Below are 17685 nucleotides of genomic sequence, written 5' to 3'. Positions count from 1 at the left end.
GCCTAGTGAAAAGAAGATTTGTTGAGCAGAAAGAATACTGGTGTTGAAGTCAGATCTGAGGTATAACCTCTTGCTGGCTGTGTGACCTTAACAAAGTACTTAATCCATCTAACAAAGTTTTTCAAGATTAGATGGCCATGTTTCTAAAGGATATTACAAACACAATACCAGGAGCATAGAAAGCAATCAACGAATATTATTCCTCCTGGGGGACAATATCCCTGTGAGATCCTTGTTCTGTTATTTGAGAAATTAAAGTACCACTTACTCAAAAGAACTAAGGTCTCTTTTTAAATTTTGGGCTATAAGTTAATGGGCTTTATATTTTTTTCCAAAGAAAGAAATTCTTTATTTTTCTATTCAGCTATAATCTAGTGCCGTTCAGTATTTACTAACTTTAAAATGTTCCAGAAGTATTATTTTACATTGTTGTTCCTTTTATTGAGATAGACTTGTATATAAAATGCCAGAATGTTAGATAAAATAGATAAATTTAAGGTATGGAAAGCTATTCCTCCCAAAACAATGGAATCAATCAAAACAGGAGAATTTATCATACAAAAGGTAAAAGCATTCCCTGATATTCCCATGAGATGTACCCTCCTGAAGAGTAACCAGGACAATTTCAGCTTCTCCCCATGAGAAAGCAAGCCAGATAAATGATGTTTTGTTTTAAAAGAAGAAAATTCATTGGTATTTCTGTTTATAATTAAGCATAGAAGTTGTATATATTTATTCAAACAATGTTTATTGTATACGTGCTGTATGCCTACCACCATTTAGGCACCAAAGATACAGTAATGAATAAGAGATAAAAATCCCTGACCTTAATGAGCTTATATTATTAGACAGAGACAATAATCAAATGAACAACTATATGTCAAATGGTGATAAGGGCAACAGAGAAAAATGAAGTAGGGTAAGGAGGTAGAATATGTAGTGGAATAAAGGGAAGAGTTTGCTGCTTAGAGGGTGGGATGTCTTCTACTGCTAGTGTTTTGAGCAGAGACCAAAAGTAAGTGAGGGCGAAAATCTGGGGAAGAATGTACTAGGCAGATTTGAGACCTTATAAAGTTTTTGGGTTTTTGTCTCCAGAGGATGTATTTAATGTAGATGCTTCCAAGCTGGAATCATTAGCAGCAAAAAACAAAGCATTGAATGAACAGATTACAAGACTGGAACAAGAAAGAGAAAAAGAACCGGTTAGTAAACCTGCTTATCGTCAATAGGTTTATACACTTCGCTTCTTTAGACTCTCAGGTCTCCTTAGAGAATATCAGCTACTTCTTTATCAAAAAATTGTTTACTAGATGAACAAAATAAGCTTTTTAAAAGTCAATTTTTTTTTTTACATAGGACAGAATTCGCAACAAAAACATGTTTGCTATCTCTGGGGCTTTGTTTTCCCTTGTGATCTATCAGTCTTGGACTAATGGTGTTCAGAATATGATGAAAGAATCTTACCAATTTACATAAGACCAAAAAGATCTTTAGAACAAGGTCCCCATGTTATATACCTCACGGGAGCACTATTTATGAGAGGCCCTGAGTTTTGTAGTTGATGGAAAAGGAGTGGTAACAAGTAGGTTTATATAACATACTGTTTCCTAATGGCTTTTTTAAAAGCTAACCAGTAATATCCAGATATCTCATAAGATTTTGTGTATTCTATTACTGAAGTGCCTATACTGTTCTATAAATAGCAGTTTTTAAATTCTTGTGCTTTTTCATTCTGACCCTTAACTTTCTCTATCCCAAACTGACTTCTTGAAAAGTACGTCTTAATTAGGTAATAACAGTAAAGTCCCTTTTTAAATCTTTTGACTCCCTCTAAAATTGAAAGGAACACTCTAATTTACATTTCTTTAAGCTTAAATAATATTGCTTTTAAGTATGAAATAATTATGGATGAGGCTAACTAACTTAATTTTCTTTTCCTTTAAAGAATCGTCTAGAGTCACTGAGAAAACTGAAAGCTTCCTTACAAGCAGATGTTCAAAAATATCAGGCATACATGAGCAATTTGGAGTCTCATTCAGCCATTCTTGACCAGAAATTGAGTGGTCTTGATGAAGAAATTTCTAGAGTAGGTAAGCACAACTAATGCTAAAAGAGGTCATTCAGACTGGGATGGGGGCCTGTGTGGGATTGGTCAGATACAGTAACAGCTTTCTCATCCTTATCTCTTTTCTTTAAATGTTTAGTGGCAATAGCAGGCTGCCAAGTTTCCAGTGCTTTCTTCATTAGTTTTTCAAAGCTGCTGCAAGAAATTACTACAATCTTGGTGGCTTAAAACAACAGAAAGTTACCTGTTCACAGTTCTAAAGGCTAGAATAGAAATCTAATACCCAGCCAGTCCAACTCCTTTGAGGACTTTAGAGGAGAATCCATTACTTGCCTCTTCCAGCTTCTGGTGTCTGATGGCATTCCTGAGTTATGGCCATATCACTCCAATTCTGCATCCATCCTCACATTGCCTTCTCTGTGTGTGTCTCTCCTCTTTTATATGTGTTAATTTCTCTATTTCTACCTCTATTAAGGCGTTTAAGGCCCACCTAGATAATTAAACTAATCTTATCTTGAAATACTTAATGTAATCATATCTGCAATTATTTGATTGCCTTTTCCAAAAAAGGTGATGTTTACAAATTCCAGGACTGTATATCTCTGCATGGCCATTATTACCTCCTAATCCACTACACCTTCTAACATGTTCTCAGGTACCTGGCTTCTTGAAGCCAAGAGGCACCTAACCTAAGAACAAATGCTGCCTGAATATAAATATATATTCTATTCTCCCTTGTAATTAGTAAACCAAATTCTTAACTCTCTGTTGGTGTCAGTCTGCTGCAGTTGTCTTCTCCTCCATCACAACCTCTTAAGCTACTCAGCAGCTTAAGCTGATTGAAAATTAGATGAAAAGATGCAAGTACTACAGTTCTTTGGAGCAGAAACCCAACTAAAAGAAAGTTTGTTTATATCCAATGTGTTCCTAAACTTTTTTTCATAAGCACAAATCAATCTTAATCATAAAACTCTGAAAATACTGTGGCACATAAAGTGATTTATACTTCCAAGGTGCCAGAAGGAGAGGAAAGGAAGGTATCTATAAATCACAGAGCCATTGCTAATTTCTTATTATAGCAATATTTGTAAGCAATTAAATGAATATATCATGATATTTATAGTTTATCTTTCTTAATTGGAGTTTAATCCAGAAAATTTTTATCCACCTTGTGAGAATTTTTTCCCAATAACTGCAAACTGAGTAAGTGAGAGAAAAATACTTGAGCAATCATTTCCATTCCAGAGTGATTTCGTTTGAGATAATAATTTGATAACTGTTAACCAGAGATATTTTTACTCTGAGTATTTTAACTTTCTTGATTATTTAAAGCCATTCATGGCCAAGAGTGAAAGAGATGTATCTAAACTCAAGATACTGTACATTGTGGGGTTTTTGTGGATTCCTAAACTTTAACTTAGGCCAACCATTAATTTTGAGCTCAAGTGTGAAGCTCCCCAACTAAGTGCTACAAGTGGATTATAACAAAGCCAAGACCTTGATACTCCCAGCCTCATCCATTTCCCCAACCTGCTTAAATACACTGTCATATCCTTTATAAGCTATGAGTCACAAAAGGTTGGAAAACACTACTCTATATAACCCCAAATATATTTAATTTGATAACTTTTCTTCCTCTTGGCATGATCATATGCTTTTTGTAAGTACCATATTCTCTTGGTACAATACAGGCATACCTCTGGGAAACAGCAGATTTGATTCCAGACCACCTCACTAAAACTAGTATCATAATAAAGGGAGTAAAATGAAGTTTTGGTTTTCAATGCATATAAAAGTTAGGTTTACACTATACCATTAGTCTATTAAGTGTATAATACCATTATGTGTAAAAAATCATAATACCTTAATTAAAAAATGCTTAATGGCTATAACCATAATCTGAGCTTTCAGCAAGCTGTAATTACTGATTACTGATCACAGATCACCATAACAAGTATAATAATAATAGTAATGAAAAAGTTAGATACTGCATGAATTACCAAAATGTGACACAGAGACATGAAGTAAGCAAATGCTGTTGGAAGAATGGTACCAGTAGACTTGGTTGACACATGGTTGCCACAAACCTTCAATTTGTAAAAAACAGTATCTACAAGGCATAAAAAAGGAGAGCACAATAAAATAATGTATGCCTTGTATAGTCATTCTTGAACACAAATTTTGGTAAATGCACAAACAAGAACCTAACCACCAGGGTTACTTTGATATCTGATGAAATCACTGAAATGTAAATGTCAGTGAAATAAGAATAAACAGATGTATTTTATGTAAATATTTTTACGTTTATCAAAAACTTGTGAATTTTCTAACTTATTGCAGAGAATCATGCAGGAGTATTGAAAGCATTTGAAGTGTACATTTACAGACTGTCCTTCTAAAGTGTAATGATTCTTAATCATAATGTTTGGGGTCAATATTCTTTATGCAGGTAAAACTTTCTGAAAACCATAGCCTGCCAATAGAGAAATAAGGTTCTAACAACTTTAATTCTATTATCTTTCCAGAATGTTATTAAAAAAGTGGGATCAAACAATTATCTAAAAAAGGGAAAAAATACATGTACATACTTGGAAATTTAGACATCTTAATCAACTCTTATATAATGGCATCAATTTCTTTGTAGGAATTAAGGAACTTATATTTATTTTTTTCACATAGAACTAGAATGTGAAACAATGAAACAGGAGAATGCTCGACTACAGAATATTGTTGATAACCAGAAGTACTCAGTCGCAGACATTGAAAGAATAAATCATGAAAGAAATGAATTGCAGCAGACCATTAATAAATTAACCAAGGACCTGGAGACAGAACAACAGCAATTGTGGAATGAGGAACTAAAATATGCCAGAGGCAAAGAGGCGGTATGTCATACCATTTCCAGAGTGACAACTCAAAGCTGACCTTTGTAAAGGTCTATCCCAATTAAGAAGAATTAAGTGGGTAGAATAAATTGGCTAAAGAGGCAAAGTATTTTAGCATTGACACATCCCTTTTTGTCAATTCAGTAACACTGCAGTTTATCTCAGTCAAAATAATTTAAGATAGCCTGTATTTTTTTTTAATGGAAGTAGGGTTGATATACTGTCTTATATTAGTTTCAAGTATCATACAACACAGTGGTTCAACAGTTACCCATATTATTAAATTCCCACACCCTATAATGCAGTTACTATCTATCAACATAGGAAAATGTTACAGAATCATGGGCTATATTCTCCATGCTGTACTACTATCCCCATGACCAACTTGTATTATGATTGAGAATTTTTGAACCCCTTTATTCCCTTCACCCTAGCCACACCAACCCTAACCCCTCTGCCATAGTAACCACCAGTCACTTCTCAGTGTCTATGAGTCTACTGATATTTTGTTCTTTTTATTTTGTTTTCTTTTTATATTCCACAAAATAAGTGAAATCATACTGTATTTATCTTTTTATGCCTGGCTTATTTCACTTAGCAGAATACCCTCTAGGTCCATACAGGTTGTCTCAAATGGTGGAATTTCTTTCTTTTTTATGGCTGAATAATATTCCATTGTGTATACATACCACATCTTTATCTGTTGATCTAGTGATGGACACTTTGGTTGTTTCATATCTTAACTATTGTAAATAGTGCAGCAGTAAATGTAGAGGTACATACATCTTTTTGAATCAGGGATTTTGTTTTCTTTGGGTACATTCCCACAAGTGGAATAACTGGGTTATATGGTTTCTATTTTTGAGAAACCTCCATATTGCATTACACAGTGGCTGCACCAATTGACATTTCCACCAACAGTGTAGGAGGGCGCCCATTTCTCCACATCCTCACCAACACTTGTTATTTCTTGTCTTTTGGATGGTGGCCATTCTGACTGCTGTGAGGTGCTATCTCATTGTGGTTTCGATTTTCATTTCCCTGATGATTAGAGATGTGGAGCATCTTTCCACGTGCCTGTTGGGCATCTGTATTTCTTCTTTGGAGAAATGTCTTCAGGCCATCCACCCATTTTTTAATCAGGCTATTTGTGGGTTTTTTGGTGTTGAGTCATATTTAATTCTTTATATATTTTGGATATTAATCTCTTATCAAATAAGTCATTTACAAATATATTCTCCCATACTGTCAGTTGCCTTTTTGTTCTGCTGATGGTGTCCTTTGCTATACAGAAGCTTTTCAGTTTGATGTAGTCCCACTTGTTCATTTTTTATTTTATTTCCCTTGCTGAAGGAGATGTGTCCAGGAAAAAACTGTTTATGCTTATATTCAAGAGATTTTTGTCTTTGCTTTCTTCTAGGAGTTTTATGGTTTCATGCCTTAAATTTATGTCTTCTATCCATTTCGAGTTTACTTTATGTATGGAGTTAAGACAGTGATCCAGTTTTATTCTCTTGCATGTAGCTGTCCAGTTTTCCCAACACCAGTTACTGAAGAGACTGTCTTTTCCCCATTGTATATTTATGGCTCCTTTATTGTATACCAATTGACCTTATATGCGTGGGTTTATATCTGGGCTTTCTATTCTGTTCCAATCGATCAATGGGTCTGTTCTTGTGCCAGTACTAAATTGTTTTGATTACCATGGCTTTGTAATAGAACTTGAAGTTAGGAAGCATAATCCGCCAGCTTTATTCTTCCTTCTCAGGATGGCTTTGGCTGTTTGGGTCTTTTGTGGTTCCATATGAATTTTAGAACTATTTGTTCTAGTTCATTGAAGAATGCTGTTGGTATTTTGACAGGGATGCATTTAATCAGTAGATGGTTTTAGGCAAGATGGCCATTTTGACAAATATTAATTCTTCCTACCCATGAGCCCAGAATATATTCCCATTTATTGGTGTCTTTTTTAATTTCTCTCATGAATGTCTTGTATGTTCAGGGTATAGGTCTCTTCCTTGGTTAGGTTTATCCCTAGGTATTTTATTCTCCTCAATGCAATTATAAATGGAATTTATAATTCTCCTGAGTTCTCTTTCTACTATTTCATTGTTAGTATATAGGAATGCAGCCGATTTCTGTGTATTAATGTTGTGTCCTGCAACTCTACTGAATGGTAGCCTATATTTTTTAGTAGTGAACCAACAAATAAGCAAAAAAGTTACTAAGCCCATGAAAAAATTTTCAAAAATCTTACGCATTTTATTTTCAAAGAGGATATGACCCAACTGTTTACCTATTCACTACTCAAACATTTATTTAACATCTATGTGCCTCTTACCTTGTTTTTAGAAAGGCTTCCTTGAAAAGATAACACCTAAACTGAATTGGGATGTGGAAGGCAGAGTTAGTATGGCAAGTGTAGATGAGTCAGCAAACAAAAAAGCAGCACATGGGAAAACTCAGAGAGAAAATAGCATGATGCATTGTGGTATCCTAAATTTTTCATGTGACTGGAGCCTAAGCAGGGATGAGAGCAAATAGCAAAAGATGAGACTCAAGAAACAAGCGCAGACCAGATGGTAAAGATCCCTTTCATGTTTAGAAGTTTGGGCTTTATCCTGAAAGCTCCAAGAAGTCCTTAAAATTTTTAAACAGATATATCACATTTCAGAAAGATCTTTTTTGCTAATATGAAAAATGGTTTGGAAGGGAGCAAAATAAATAAGGATCTGTGGCAGTACTGTGGTGAGAATTACAAACTGGATTTAAATAATGCTTATGGAGATTCAAAGAAGCGTGTAGATTCTGACTACTTAGGAGGTAGAGTAAATAAGATTCTGTGACAGGGAAGCAGTCACAGTGTCTGGCTGAGGCAGTGGGACAAGTGGTGAATACCACTAACTTGGGAATAGGAGACAAGGAGGGGTTGCCAGTCAGGAATGGGAATGGTATGCTGAACCTGTTGTGTCCAAGTGAAAATATTTAACAGGCTGTTGTATATGGGTCTGTTCCTTAACATAAAGTATCTAGGTTTGCAGTTAGATTTGGCAAAAATCCATACAACTGTGATTGAAGCCACAAGGGTCGGTGATGCGTAGTAGGAGGCTAGAACTCTGGGAACACCACCATCGTGGAGTGAACAAAGGCCCCTTAAAAGAGACCTAGAGAGGAACTGAGGACTAGCAAAAGAGGTCAAGAGAAGAGAAACTGAGAGAGAAAAGGGTTAGGAAGGAATTGGTGTCAAATGCAGTAGCAGGGTTCAAAAGTTTCTGTTTGATTCAGTAACAGCAGTCGCTAGTGACCTTCATCAGAACCAAATTATTCGACTTCATTGTAATTTTTTAGGGAGTATATTATCATTTTAATCAACTTTGTTGACAAAGTGGGCCTATCAACCATATGAATTTACTAGGTAATTAAAGTTTGTCCCTATTTTGTTTGGCAATCTTTTATAAAGACTCTATATTCTGCCTTATTTAACTATACTCTATTTACTCTTTTAAATGCAGCTCTCAGTAGTCATGAAGTTTTTCTTAATGATTTAGCTTAGTCATGGAAATGACACCAACATGTTCTAAAAGTAGTAAGTTAACCGGTTGTCTAGGGACATTTTTCTTATCAGATAGTTTCACAGCTGTCTTTTCTGCTATGTACACTATTTGTAGTCCTAAGAAAACTTACATAAGTTACAACTTTCTCTTTTTTTGAAGAAAGGTAAGAAAGCATGTCTTTAGCCTCTTTTATTTTCTTTTTTATAATGAAGAAAAATAGACTAGAGAATTCCAAACTTTAATTTTGGTTTGAAATTTTTTCTCCCACTATTTTCACTTACCATGTTTGAACATTGTTAGGTATAGTTCTAAAATTTAAACCTCACTGAAAAAAATTTATTCTCTATCTTTTGCTACAAAAGTAATGGGTTTTTTTATCCTATTACTTCCAGTACTTTCCATAGTATTTCTTATATATATTTATTATCATTGTTAAAATGAAAAAAGTAGTTCAAACAAAGAAGCTGTGTTTGCCTAAGGGGGGAATACTGGTTTTTCACCCTGGTCATGTTATAAAGTACATTACAGGCATAATGCAAATAGTTTCTTAATCATTTAATTGTTTTGCATTGTTAAAAATCTGTGTTTTATACCTTCACATGTAATTCTTAATGTGGAATGGATAGTTCAGTATGAACAGTCAGCATTGCCTCCTTTTTTGGCCCTTTTCCACCATACTTCTGCTTCACCTTAACCATCCAAACTCCCTCTTCCTCTTGACCCTCTTGGTAATCTCTTTCCCCATGTACTGAGAAGAAAAATATGCATTTATAGGAAATGGGGCTGTTGGGTGATCCCAAGAATCTTTGAACCTAGAATTTGGTTAAAGCTATGTTTTATCCCTGGATTTACCACCACACACCTGTCATGTCATCCATCTAACCTCACATAGCCTCAGTTTCCTTATTAATAAAATTAAGTATGGTTAGACTAGATCAATAATTCTGAACTTAGTTACTTCAACAGATATTAATGAATTATTTTTTGCTCTCAAACATTGTGTGGGAAAGGGGAAGTTAATGAATCTCTGGACTATGTGAACTCTGAGTTTAACAGGCTAAAATTAGCTGTATGAATGCTGTTTTTGACTTGGAGTATTAGGCTGTGAAGAAAATTATCTGAGAAGTAGATAAGCAGCCTAATGAGGGACTAGAGTAGGGCCATGGACAGTGAGAAGAAAGCCTTTGGGTACTCATAAGAGAGATTAAAGAATAGCAGCAGAATGCAAAAGTACAATGTAAACATTTCATCCATCATCTTTTTTTCTGGACTAATTTTTATTACACATGCCACCTCTGACTGGTAGTAGCTTTCTGGAGCTCTGTGTCAAAATGGACATTGAAGCTGCATCTACACTCATCAGGAAAGAGTGTGGTCAGTTTTCACTGTCTACATTGGTTGTAGGAAGGAAAAATATTTGCTCTCCCTGCAGTTAGACATGATAAAGTGCAGGGGCTTGTGAGAGCTGTTGAAATGCTCGTGAAGAACAGAAGGAACTACAGAAGGAACAGAAAGACTTTTAATATAAGGACAAATAGACTTACATAACTTAATAGTTCCTAGAGAGCTACCATATTACAAATTATTGAAATTACTTCCTGATCCATTAGTAAGAAATCTTAAATATAACATGTAATACCTAAGTAGTATTGCTTTTGAGACCTGGTAAATTTTTAGAAATTGCATATTATTCAAGTTTTGATGGGTATACTCTTGCCATTGCATTCCTTCACTCAGAGTACTCATTTTTATGGATGAATAACATCAGTGAGAAACTAAGTATGTATTAAATGGAGAAGCAGTATGAAAGTAAATTGCCTAGACTGCAAATTCATTTACTTAATCAAATACTAAGTATCTGCTAAATACCAAGTACTGTTCTAGGGGCTGCGGATGTAGCTGTTTTCATGCAGTTTATATTCAAGTAGTAACAATGAACAAATAATATGGCACGTAGTAGTAAGGTCCATGAAAAAAACAAAGTAAAAGGATAGAAAAATGGGGCAGGGGCAGCAGGTGGAGGCTGTATTAGAGGGAAACCTTTCTGATGATATGATTTGAACAGAGCACTGAAGGAAGAGGAGACCAAGAAATGTGGAATATGTTACTAAAATGTTTTTTATCAAAATAGTTAAAATAACATTTTGAGAATTAAATTATTACATTTCACTTATTTTGGATAAATGAAATATTTTATAAACTGATAAAACCAAGGTTTTTGTTTTTCATTTATAATATCTCTATCTGGCACTTTGAAAAATGAATTTATTTAATACCTAAAAATGGACTCTTATTCCCAACTATTTATCAGATAAATAGAAGAACTATTGTATATTACTTAGTAATTATATATTCTTAAAACTGTCTTAAAATTGTCCTATAAATTTAGTGTGAATAAAATCTTTCATTCTTTGTATTTTAAAACTGCCATCCTTACTACTAAAAAATACTAAATCATTAAACTACATATTAAGTATAATTTTTATATAAAATTATAGAAATGCTGATTGAAAACCACATGGGATAGGGCTGTTTGGGTTATTTTTTTAATGTTTCTTTATGTGTTTTCTTCCTACAGATTGAAACACAATTAGCAGAGTATCACAAGTTAGCTCGAAAATTAAAACTTATACCTAAGGGTGCTGAGAATTCCAAAGGTTATGACTTTGAAATTAAATTTAATCCTGAAGCTGGTGCCAACTGCCTTGTCAAATACAGAGCTCAAGTTTATGTAAGTAATCGTGAGTGCTTCAAAAGGCTTTTAAGTGGTATGATTGATATCTCATTCGTGTATTTGGTTCATGATATCTGGTATCATGTATGCAAAAGTAAGAGTTTAAACTGCAATATATCCATAACTCAGGACATACTGAGTCAAAGTCTAAACTGTAGAAATATAAGTCTGAGACTTTTTCTTCTTCATAGTAGTAAAAATCTCTCTATTGTACCTTATCTTTGGAATTTTAAAGCCATTTTTTCCTCTCTACCTACTTTATTCAACTATCCAAAAAAAATTCAACTACATGTGAAATAGACACTAGTATTATAAAGATAAAAATGACCCAAACCTTGCTCTCAAGTAGTTACTAGTCTCCTCGGAGAAACAGAAAGATATAAAAAAATAATTGCTACATATCTGCTTTATGAGTAGTCTTTACAAGGTAATGGTAAGAAGATCAAGTCTTCCCAGAATTGAGGGGAAAAAAAAGAAAGTCTCCACAGAGATGGTGAACCTAGAGCAAAAGCATGATAGGTGAGCTATTTATGGATGTGGGTCTGTGGGAAAAAGTTCAAGGCACAAGGACCCACATGCAGGTTTGGAATATAATAGATCAATAATGAGAAAGCTGCACCTAATTTTTAAATAATGACCAACGATGTAATTTGGGAAAGAAAAATTTTTAATTGTTCTATTGCACCTTTTGACTTATTCACAGACTTTAGTATTTTAGTGCTATTCCCTAAAAGAAATGTCAGTTTTCAAAATACTTAGTTTTTGAACAGAAGAATGTCAAAGTCTAAAGCTACGCACTTTTTTCCTTGAGAAACATTCATTTGCTTGATATATTTTTCATCGAATACATACTATGTTCCATGCCACCTAGGTTCTGAAAATAAAATACCCAGGAAGATACAGTCATGACTTTCCCAGAGATTACAGTTTATTGGTAAACAGAATTTGATTAATAAAGCTTGACTTATTTTCAGTAGGAAAAAAAAATGCATCCAGTAAGCATGTAGTCTTTTACTGAATTGTTTCTTAAGTAATAACTAGGTAGGTGGGTGGGTGGGTAGGCAGTCAGGCAGCAGTTTATTCATCATTATTTTGAGTAGTTTGACTTGGCTGGTGCAAAAGAATAATTATCTGAATCAAATCACTGTAGAAAAGACTAGCCAGCGCAGAAATAATTTACTTGCTCAGAAAGGAAGGAAAGTTTTTCTTTGCTATCTGGAAGTAATTTTACATTACTTAGTAAAACAGTAACAGAAATAGCACCAAAAAGGTGCAACCCCAACTGTTTTAAGTCACATATGGAGAAAAGCTCTTAAAGAGATTAAATAGGCCATTGCATCTTTCAAAAGAAAAGCAGCCAAAATTAAAACTCAGCAGGGACTTTAAAAGACCTCCGAAAACATAGGAATGTAAAGGGTTTTCTTTTGGAATGATGAAAACGTTTTGGAACTAGAGGTGATAGTTATACAACAGTGCGAATGTACTAAATACCATTGAATTGTACACTTTAACAGTTAATTTTATGCTAAACTCACTTTAACTTTATTCAGTTTAACCACTTTAAAGTATGAGTTGCACCTAAATAAAAAAAATTATGGGAAACAATGAAATACTTTGTTGAATAAAACCAGTAAACTAGAGAGTACATGTAAGAAATAACAAGCAGGTATGAGCTTCCAAGTTGATAAACATGTGGAGATGCAAGAAAAGTGACACTCCCCAAGTGGGGAAGCTCTGTGCGCCTTCCAAATACCTTGCTTTATTTATAGAGCAGCCCACCCTCCAGGCCCTCTGCAGAGGTGTGTTGGGATCTTCCTCATGCTGTTTGCTGCCTCAGCATCCTGCATTGCATGACTTGCTCTGCCAGTCCCTGCTGATGGACATTTGCCATGACAATGGAGTTCCAATGAATGGCAAAAAAAAAAGAAAAAGAAAGATAATCATAAGACTAAACGGTTGAAAAGGATTAAGAGAAAAATGATGCATCTGGAGAACATAACATAAAAATACAACCTACATATAACTTGTTTTCAAGAAAACAAGGATACTTACAAATGTTCAAGTAATAGCAGTGAATTTTTTGAATAGATGAGCAATTCTAAAATTTTGCAAGTATTCAAAACCAAAAGCAAGTGGCATTCGTATAAAAATTATATTAAATTAATTTTATTTTCTTATTGATGGTATATTAATAGATTAAAAATATGCCTTCATTTTTTTTCCCCAAAAGTGGCTCCTCCTCTCCCAAAGTATAGATGCCTCATGAGAGAAATTTTGTAACTACATATGCCATGTGTAACTCACATTCCTATATATTTTATAGGTACCACTCAAGGAACTCTTGAACCAAACTGAGGAAGAAATTAATAAAGCTCTAAATAAAAAAATGGGACTAGAGGACACTTTAGAACAAGTAAGTGGTGAAGCATAGAATCATTAAAAGCAAAAATAAGATTTTTAAAACTTAAATGTGATTTGTTGTTTCTGACTGCTTAAGGGATACGTTTTTAATAAAATATTATAAAAAATAAGAGTTGGGTACACCTTGACTTAGAAATATTTGAAGTGATTCTTTAAGTAACTTAAACATCCTAGGCTTCACATATCATTGATGGTGAAATGATATGAAACAGTAAATTTACCTTTTTTTTTTTTAATGGAGAATTTCCTCCTTTACCTTCAGATAATTTAATATCTCCTTTTATATGAAAAGGGATTTGAGGTGGGTACCTTATATTAGAGACTCACTCTGGTAAAGTAGAGATTTCTCTTTACCAAATTTTTCATTCTGGACCGTGGAATTCGGGGGGTACTCAAAATTAAGTATCTACAAAAGTCTATTTCCAAAAGTAGTTTTCAGAAAGTTCCTGCTTCTGAGATATTTGAAACATAATGTCACCAATATCCCTGAGAAAACACTACTATCTGTTCAATAACTGTTAAGAGTAAACTTTGTTATAGTTGAGTAAGAAAAGTTAAGAAGGTACTTCTCAAACACAAACAAAAGGTATTATTTATATGATACCAAACAAAGGAAACTCACAGTTAATTCAGCTCTTCAATACCTATTATGTTCTGGCATCTCAAGATTTCAAGTTACTTAAAAAGTCCTATCTTTTCTCAGAATAGAAATTGGTTTATTTTTTTTCTCCTTTGGAAATAAAATCTGTGCATTTCAGAAATAATAATGCCAGAACCCACTTTTTTAGTATTCACAAATTCTGCCAAGACTTCTTTGTACTATAAAAATTTTTCTACTCCTCAAAAAAGCAAAAATTTTGTAACATTAGATAAGTGAGGAGTTTCATGGTAATATTATTGTTATGATTGGGGTTCTGTAACATGGAAAGAAGATAAGGAATCAGGACTACCCTAACAGGTGCTCCACAGCTGTAATGGTTATTTGAGGAGAAGTCTTTCTTTAGTCTGCTGTAGTTTGATTTCTCTCTTTGGTTGAAATGGGCACTCAACTTAGATGCTCAAAAAGGTGTGACTTCTAAGCAGTAGGAACCTGTGACTGAACCATCTTTCAAACTTAGTTGAAACCTTTTAAAAGCTGTTGACACGAAAATGTGAGGGTGAGAGGAGGGATTATAAAATGCCTGCTAGCTCATTGTGGCCTACACCCTATGTTAATCTTCTGAAAATAATGTAACTAAAGTTTATGTGAAATACAAACTCCCATTTGGAGAAAAAAGACTAACATGCAGTTTTGCTAATCAGATTTGCATTTTTGCAAAACCCTTTTGAGCATAGAAAAAAGTGACTTTGGGGGAAAGCTACTGAAATTGTTAAGAAGTTAAACCAAAGTATTACACTAGAAATACGGGAAAGGGGACAGATTTAGGAAATGTTGAGGTAGAACCCTAGCATTTCCTGGCTGACTGTGAAAACTAGGAGGGAAAGACTGTCCACAGTGACTTCCACTTTCCTGTTGTAGGCAACCAAGGGAAGGAAAAGTGAGTGCAGGGAGTGGCCAGGACAGTGCAGGAGCCATTGAGCTTTGTCTGTAAGACACAGGCATCCACAAAGCAGGTGCAGCAATAAATGCAAAACATAGGAGAGAGATTGGATCTGAAAATACAGATTGTAGGGTCTTTACCGTATACATGGTGGTTGAAGCCAGGAATGAGGGATACCTCTTAGAATTTGTAGAGAAAATAGGAGAGGATTGAGTCTTGAGAAACAATACTTAAGGGGTTGGCACAATGAAGGAGATTCTGGAAATAACACTTAAAGAAGTGCACGACATAGTTGAAGAACAATCAAGAGAAGAGAATATGCTATAAAAGTCAAAGTAGGGAAGACCTGGCAACTACAAAATGAGATATTGATATACTATAAAGACAAGGGGAATTTATTTGAATTATGAAGTATACAATGTAAACAAAAATCTATATTTAAAACATACCACTTATAAGTCTAGTGTAACTGTCAGTCCAGTCTGACAAAGACATCAGAAAAAAAGCAAAATTAAACTAGTCACACTTATGAATATAAACATAAAGATTAAAATTAAATATTAGCAAATGAAATTTATTCAGCAAATTTTTTTTTAAGAGTCTGCCATGTGCCTGGTACCATAATAGATGTTGACATTATAGTATCTGCTTTGTGAACTCTATTTCTAGTGGGAAGGTGGGCATGAAAACAATAACTTTCATTGTAACCCTTTTGTAGTGTAAATACAGCATGCTGTGGATTCTCATAGTACAACCTAACATAAGCACAGTTCTTTCTGAAGTAAGTGGTAGCTGTGCTGAGTTGTAAATAACAAGTAGGAGTTGGCCCATGGATACCCAGAAGGATACACACACAGACCCACGCACCTGCGTCTGAAGGCCCAGAGACCAGAAAACAAAGCATGTTCGCAAATTACCATGAGTGTGAGTAGGATAAGGGAGAAGCTTGGAGAAAGAAGAACCTAATTCTGAATGAGCTTATATTTTCTTACTGGTTGAATTTTTACGCTATAGGCAATGGGGGCCATTGAAGATTTTTAAGCCAGAGAATAACCCCTGTGTATTTTAGTTTGCTCACAATGTTGGCATTTTGAAGAATAAGTTAGAGGTACATGAGACTAAGAGACACGCCAATAAAAGACCTAACGGTATCCTGAATGATAAATCGTAAAGACCCAAACCAAGGCTATTGCAGTGAGGATGAGAAAAGAGATTTAAAGATTGAAACAACATAATGTGTTAGTCCGTTTGGATGTGAAGGTTAAGGAAGAGAGAGGAATTAAGAATGTTCAGGTGTCCAGCTTTGGTATACAGTGTTAAAGAAAAAGGAAAAATCACTCATGACACTTCTTAAAGGCAGTAGACAGACATTTTTCAAGGAAGGGCTGTTATAGTGAGGTTTTGTAGTAGGCAAGAAAGATTGGGCTCATATCCAAACACAACAAAGAAAAGTGGGAATTCAAAGGGCAGGGTGGCAAAAAGTGGGTGGAAATTACTTAGGGAATCTCAGGGTAAATAGAGATTCTGGCTCAACCAACCTAACAGGGTTCATGCTGAAGGCAAGCCAAGGTGATCAGACATCACCTAGGCAGGTGAGGGGGTGGAGGATGAGGAACCTGATCTGATAGTAAGGATACATGATTCCGATTAAATTGACTTAGCAAGAGTCTTGCTAAAATTGAATAATGCAGACAAACACAGGAGCCCAAAAATCAGCTTCATTGAAAAGTCAGAAAAGCCTGAGTAGTTTGGTCAAGGAGCAAATCTTTGTCAGTGATGATATTCTAGAACCTTGATAAAGAGTACAAGAGAAGGGTTATAGAAGAGAGAATTCCAGGCTGGGATATGGCAAGTTTCAGATCTCTGGAACATCAAAGTGGAGAATGTCCAGTAGGCAATTGCAGGTTGGAGATATGTAACTATAGATAGATATAAATTAGCATGCAGGTAATTAAAGCCAGGTGTGACAGAGACAGAGCTCTCCCAAGTGAGCAAATGAGAATACAGCCAAGATCAGAATCCTGGGAGAACATCCACCTCCAAAGTACAATCAGAGAAAGAAAAGTGATGGAATTCCAGTCTGGTAGTGGCTTCTGTCTTCTCCATGACAGAAGAAAAAAATCATCTAAATTATGTAATTAATAATATCTTTGATTATAAGCATTGTGAGAGCTCTTTATTGAAAGAAAGAAAAGAGACAAACAAAGTAGCCAAATATTAATAGTGATTCTTTTAGGTTGCAGAATTATTGGTGATTGTTGTTTTCTTTAATCTTTCCTCTACTTAATACAATGGAAATACATATTTTTGTAATCAGGGGGGAAAAAAATCCTTAATTGATGAAACTTTAGTAAAACAGACATGAAAAGCAGAAGCTGCTCCAAAGATAAGTCAAAACATGATTTTGACCAAATATGAGGGCCTACTGGAAGTTCTGGTTCTTTGGATGTCTACTGGTCTTACCGAAGGTGAATTTAATAAACAA

General features: G+C 34.6%; 1 protein-coding gene across 1 annotated transcript in view; it reads left to right on the top strand.

The window, feature by feature from the left end:
* The window catches only part of NDC80 (NDC80 kinetochore complex component), a 42851-nt gene that overhangs the window by 14902 nt on the left and 10264 nt on the right, over window positions 1-17685 (top strand). Inside the window, exons 9-13 of the mRNA XM_036905833.2 lie at window positions 1096-1202; window positions 1946-2090; window positions 4745-4950; window positions 11083-11235; window positions 13562-13651. Of these exons, the coding sequence (XP_036761728.2) occupies window positions 1096-1202; window positions 1946-2090; window positions 4745-4950; window positions 11083-11235; window positions 13562-13651 (701 nt within the window). The remainder of the gene's footprint in view (window positions 1-1095; window positions 1203-1945; window positions 2091-4744; window positions 4951-11082; window positions 11236-13561; window positions 13652-17685) is intronic.

This window comes from Manis pentadactyla, chromosome 6 (genome assembly GCF_030020395.1).
Source record: "Manis pentadactyla isolate mManPen7 chromosome 6, mManPen7.hap1, whole genome shotgun sequence".
In the NCBI taxonomy this organism is placed as follows: Eukaryota; Metazoa; Chordata; class Mammalia; order Pholidota; family Manidae; genus Manis; species Manis pentadactyla.
The sequence above is the reverse complement of the archived record's forward strand: the minus strand, read 5'-3'. Positions and strand labels throughout refer to the sequence as shown.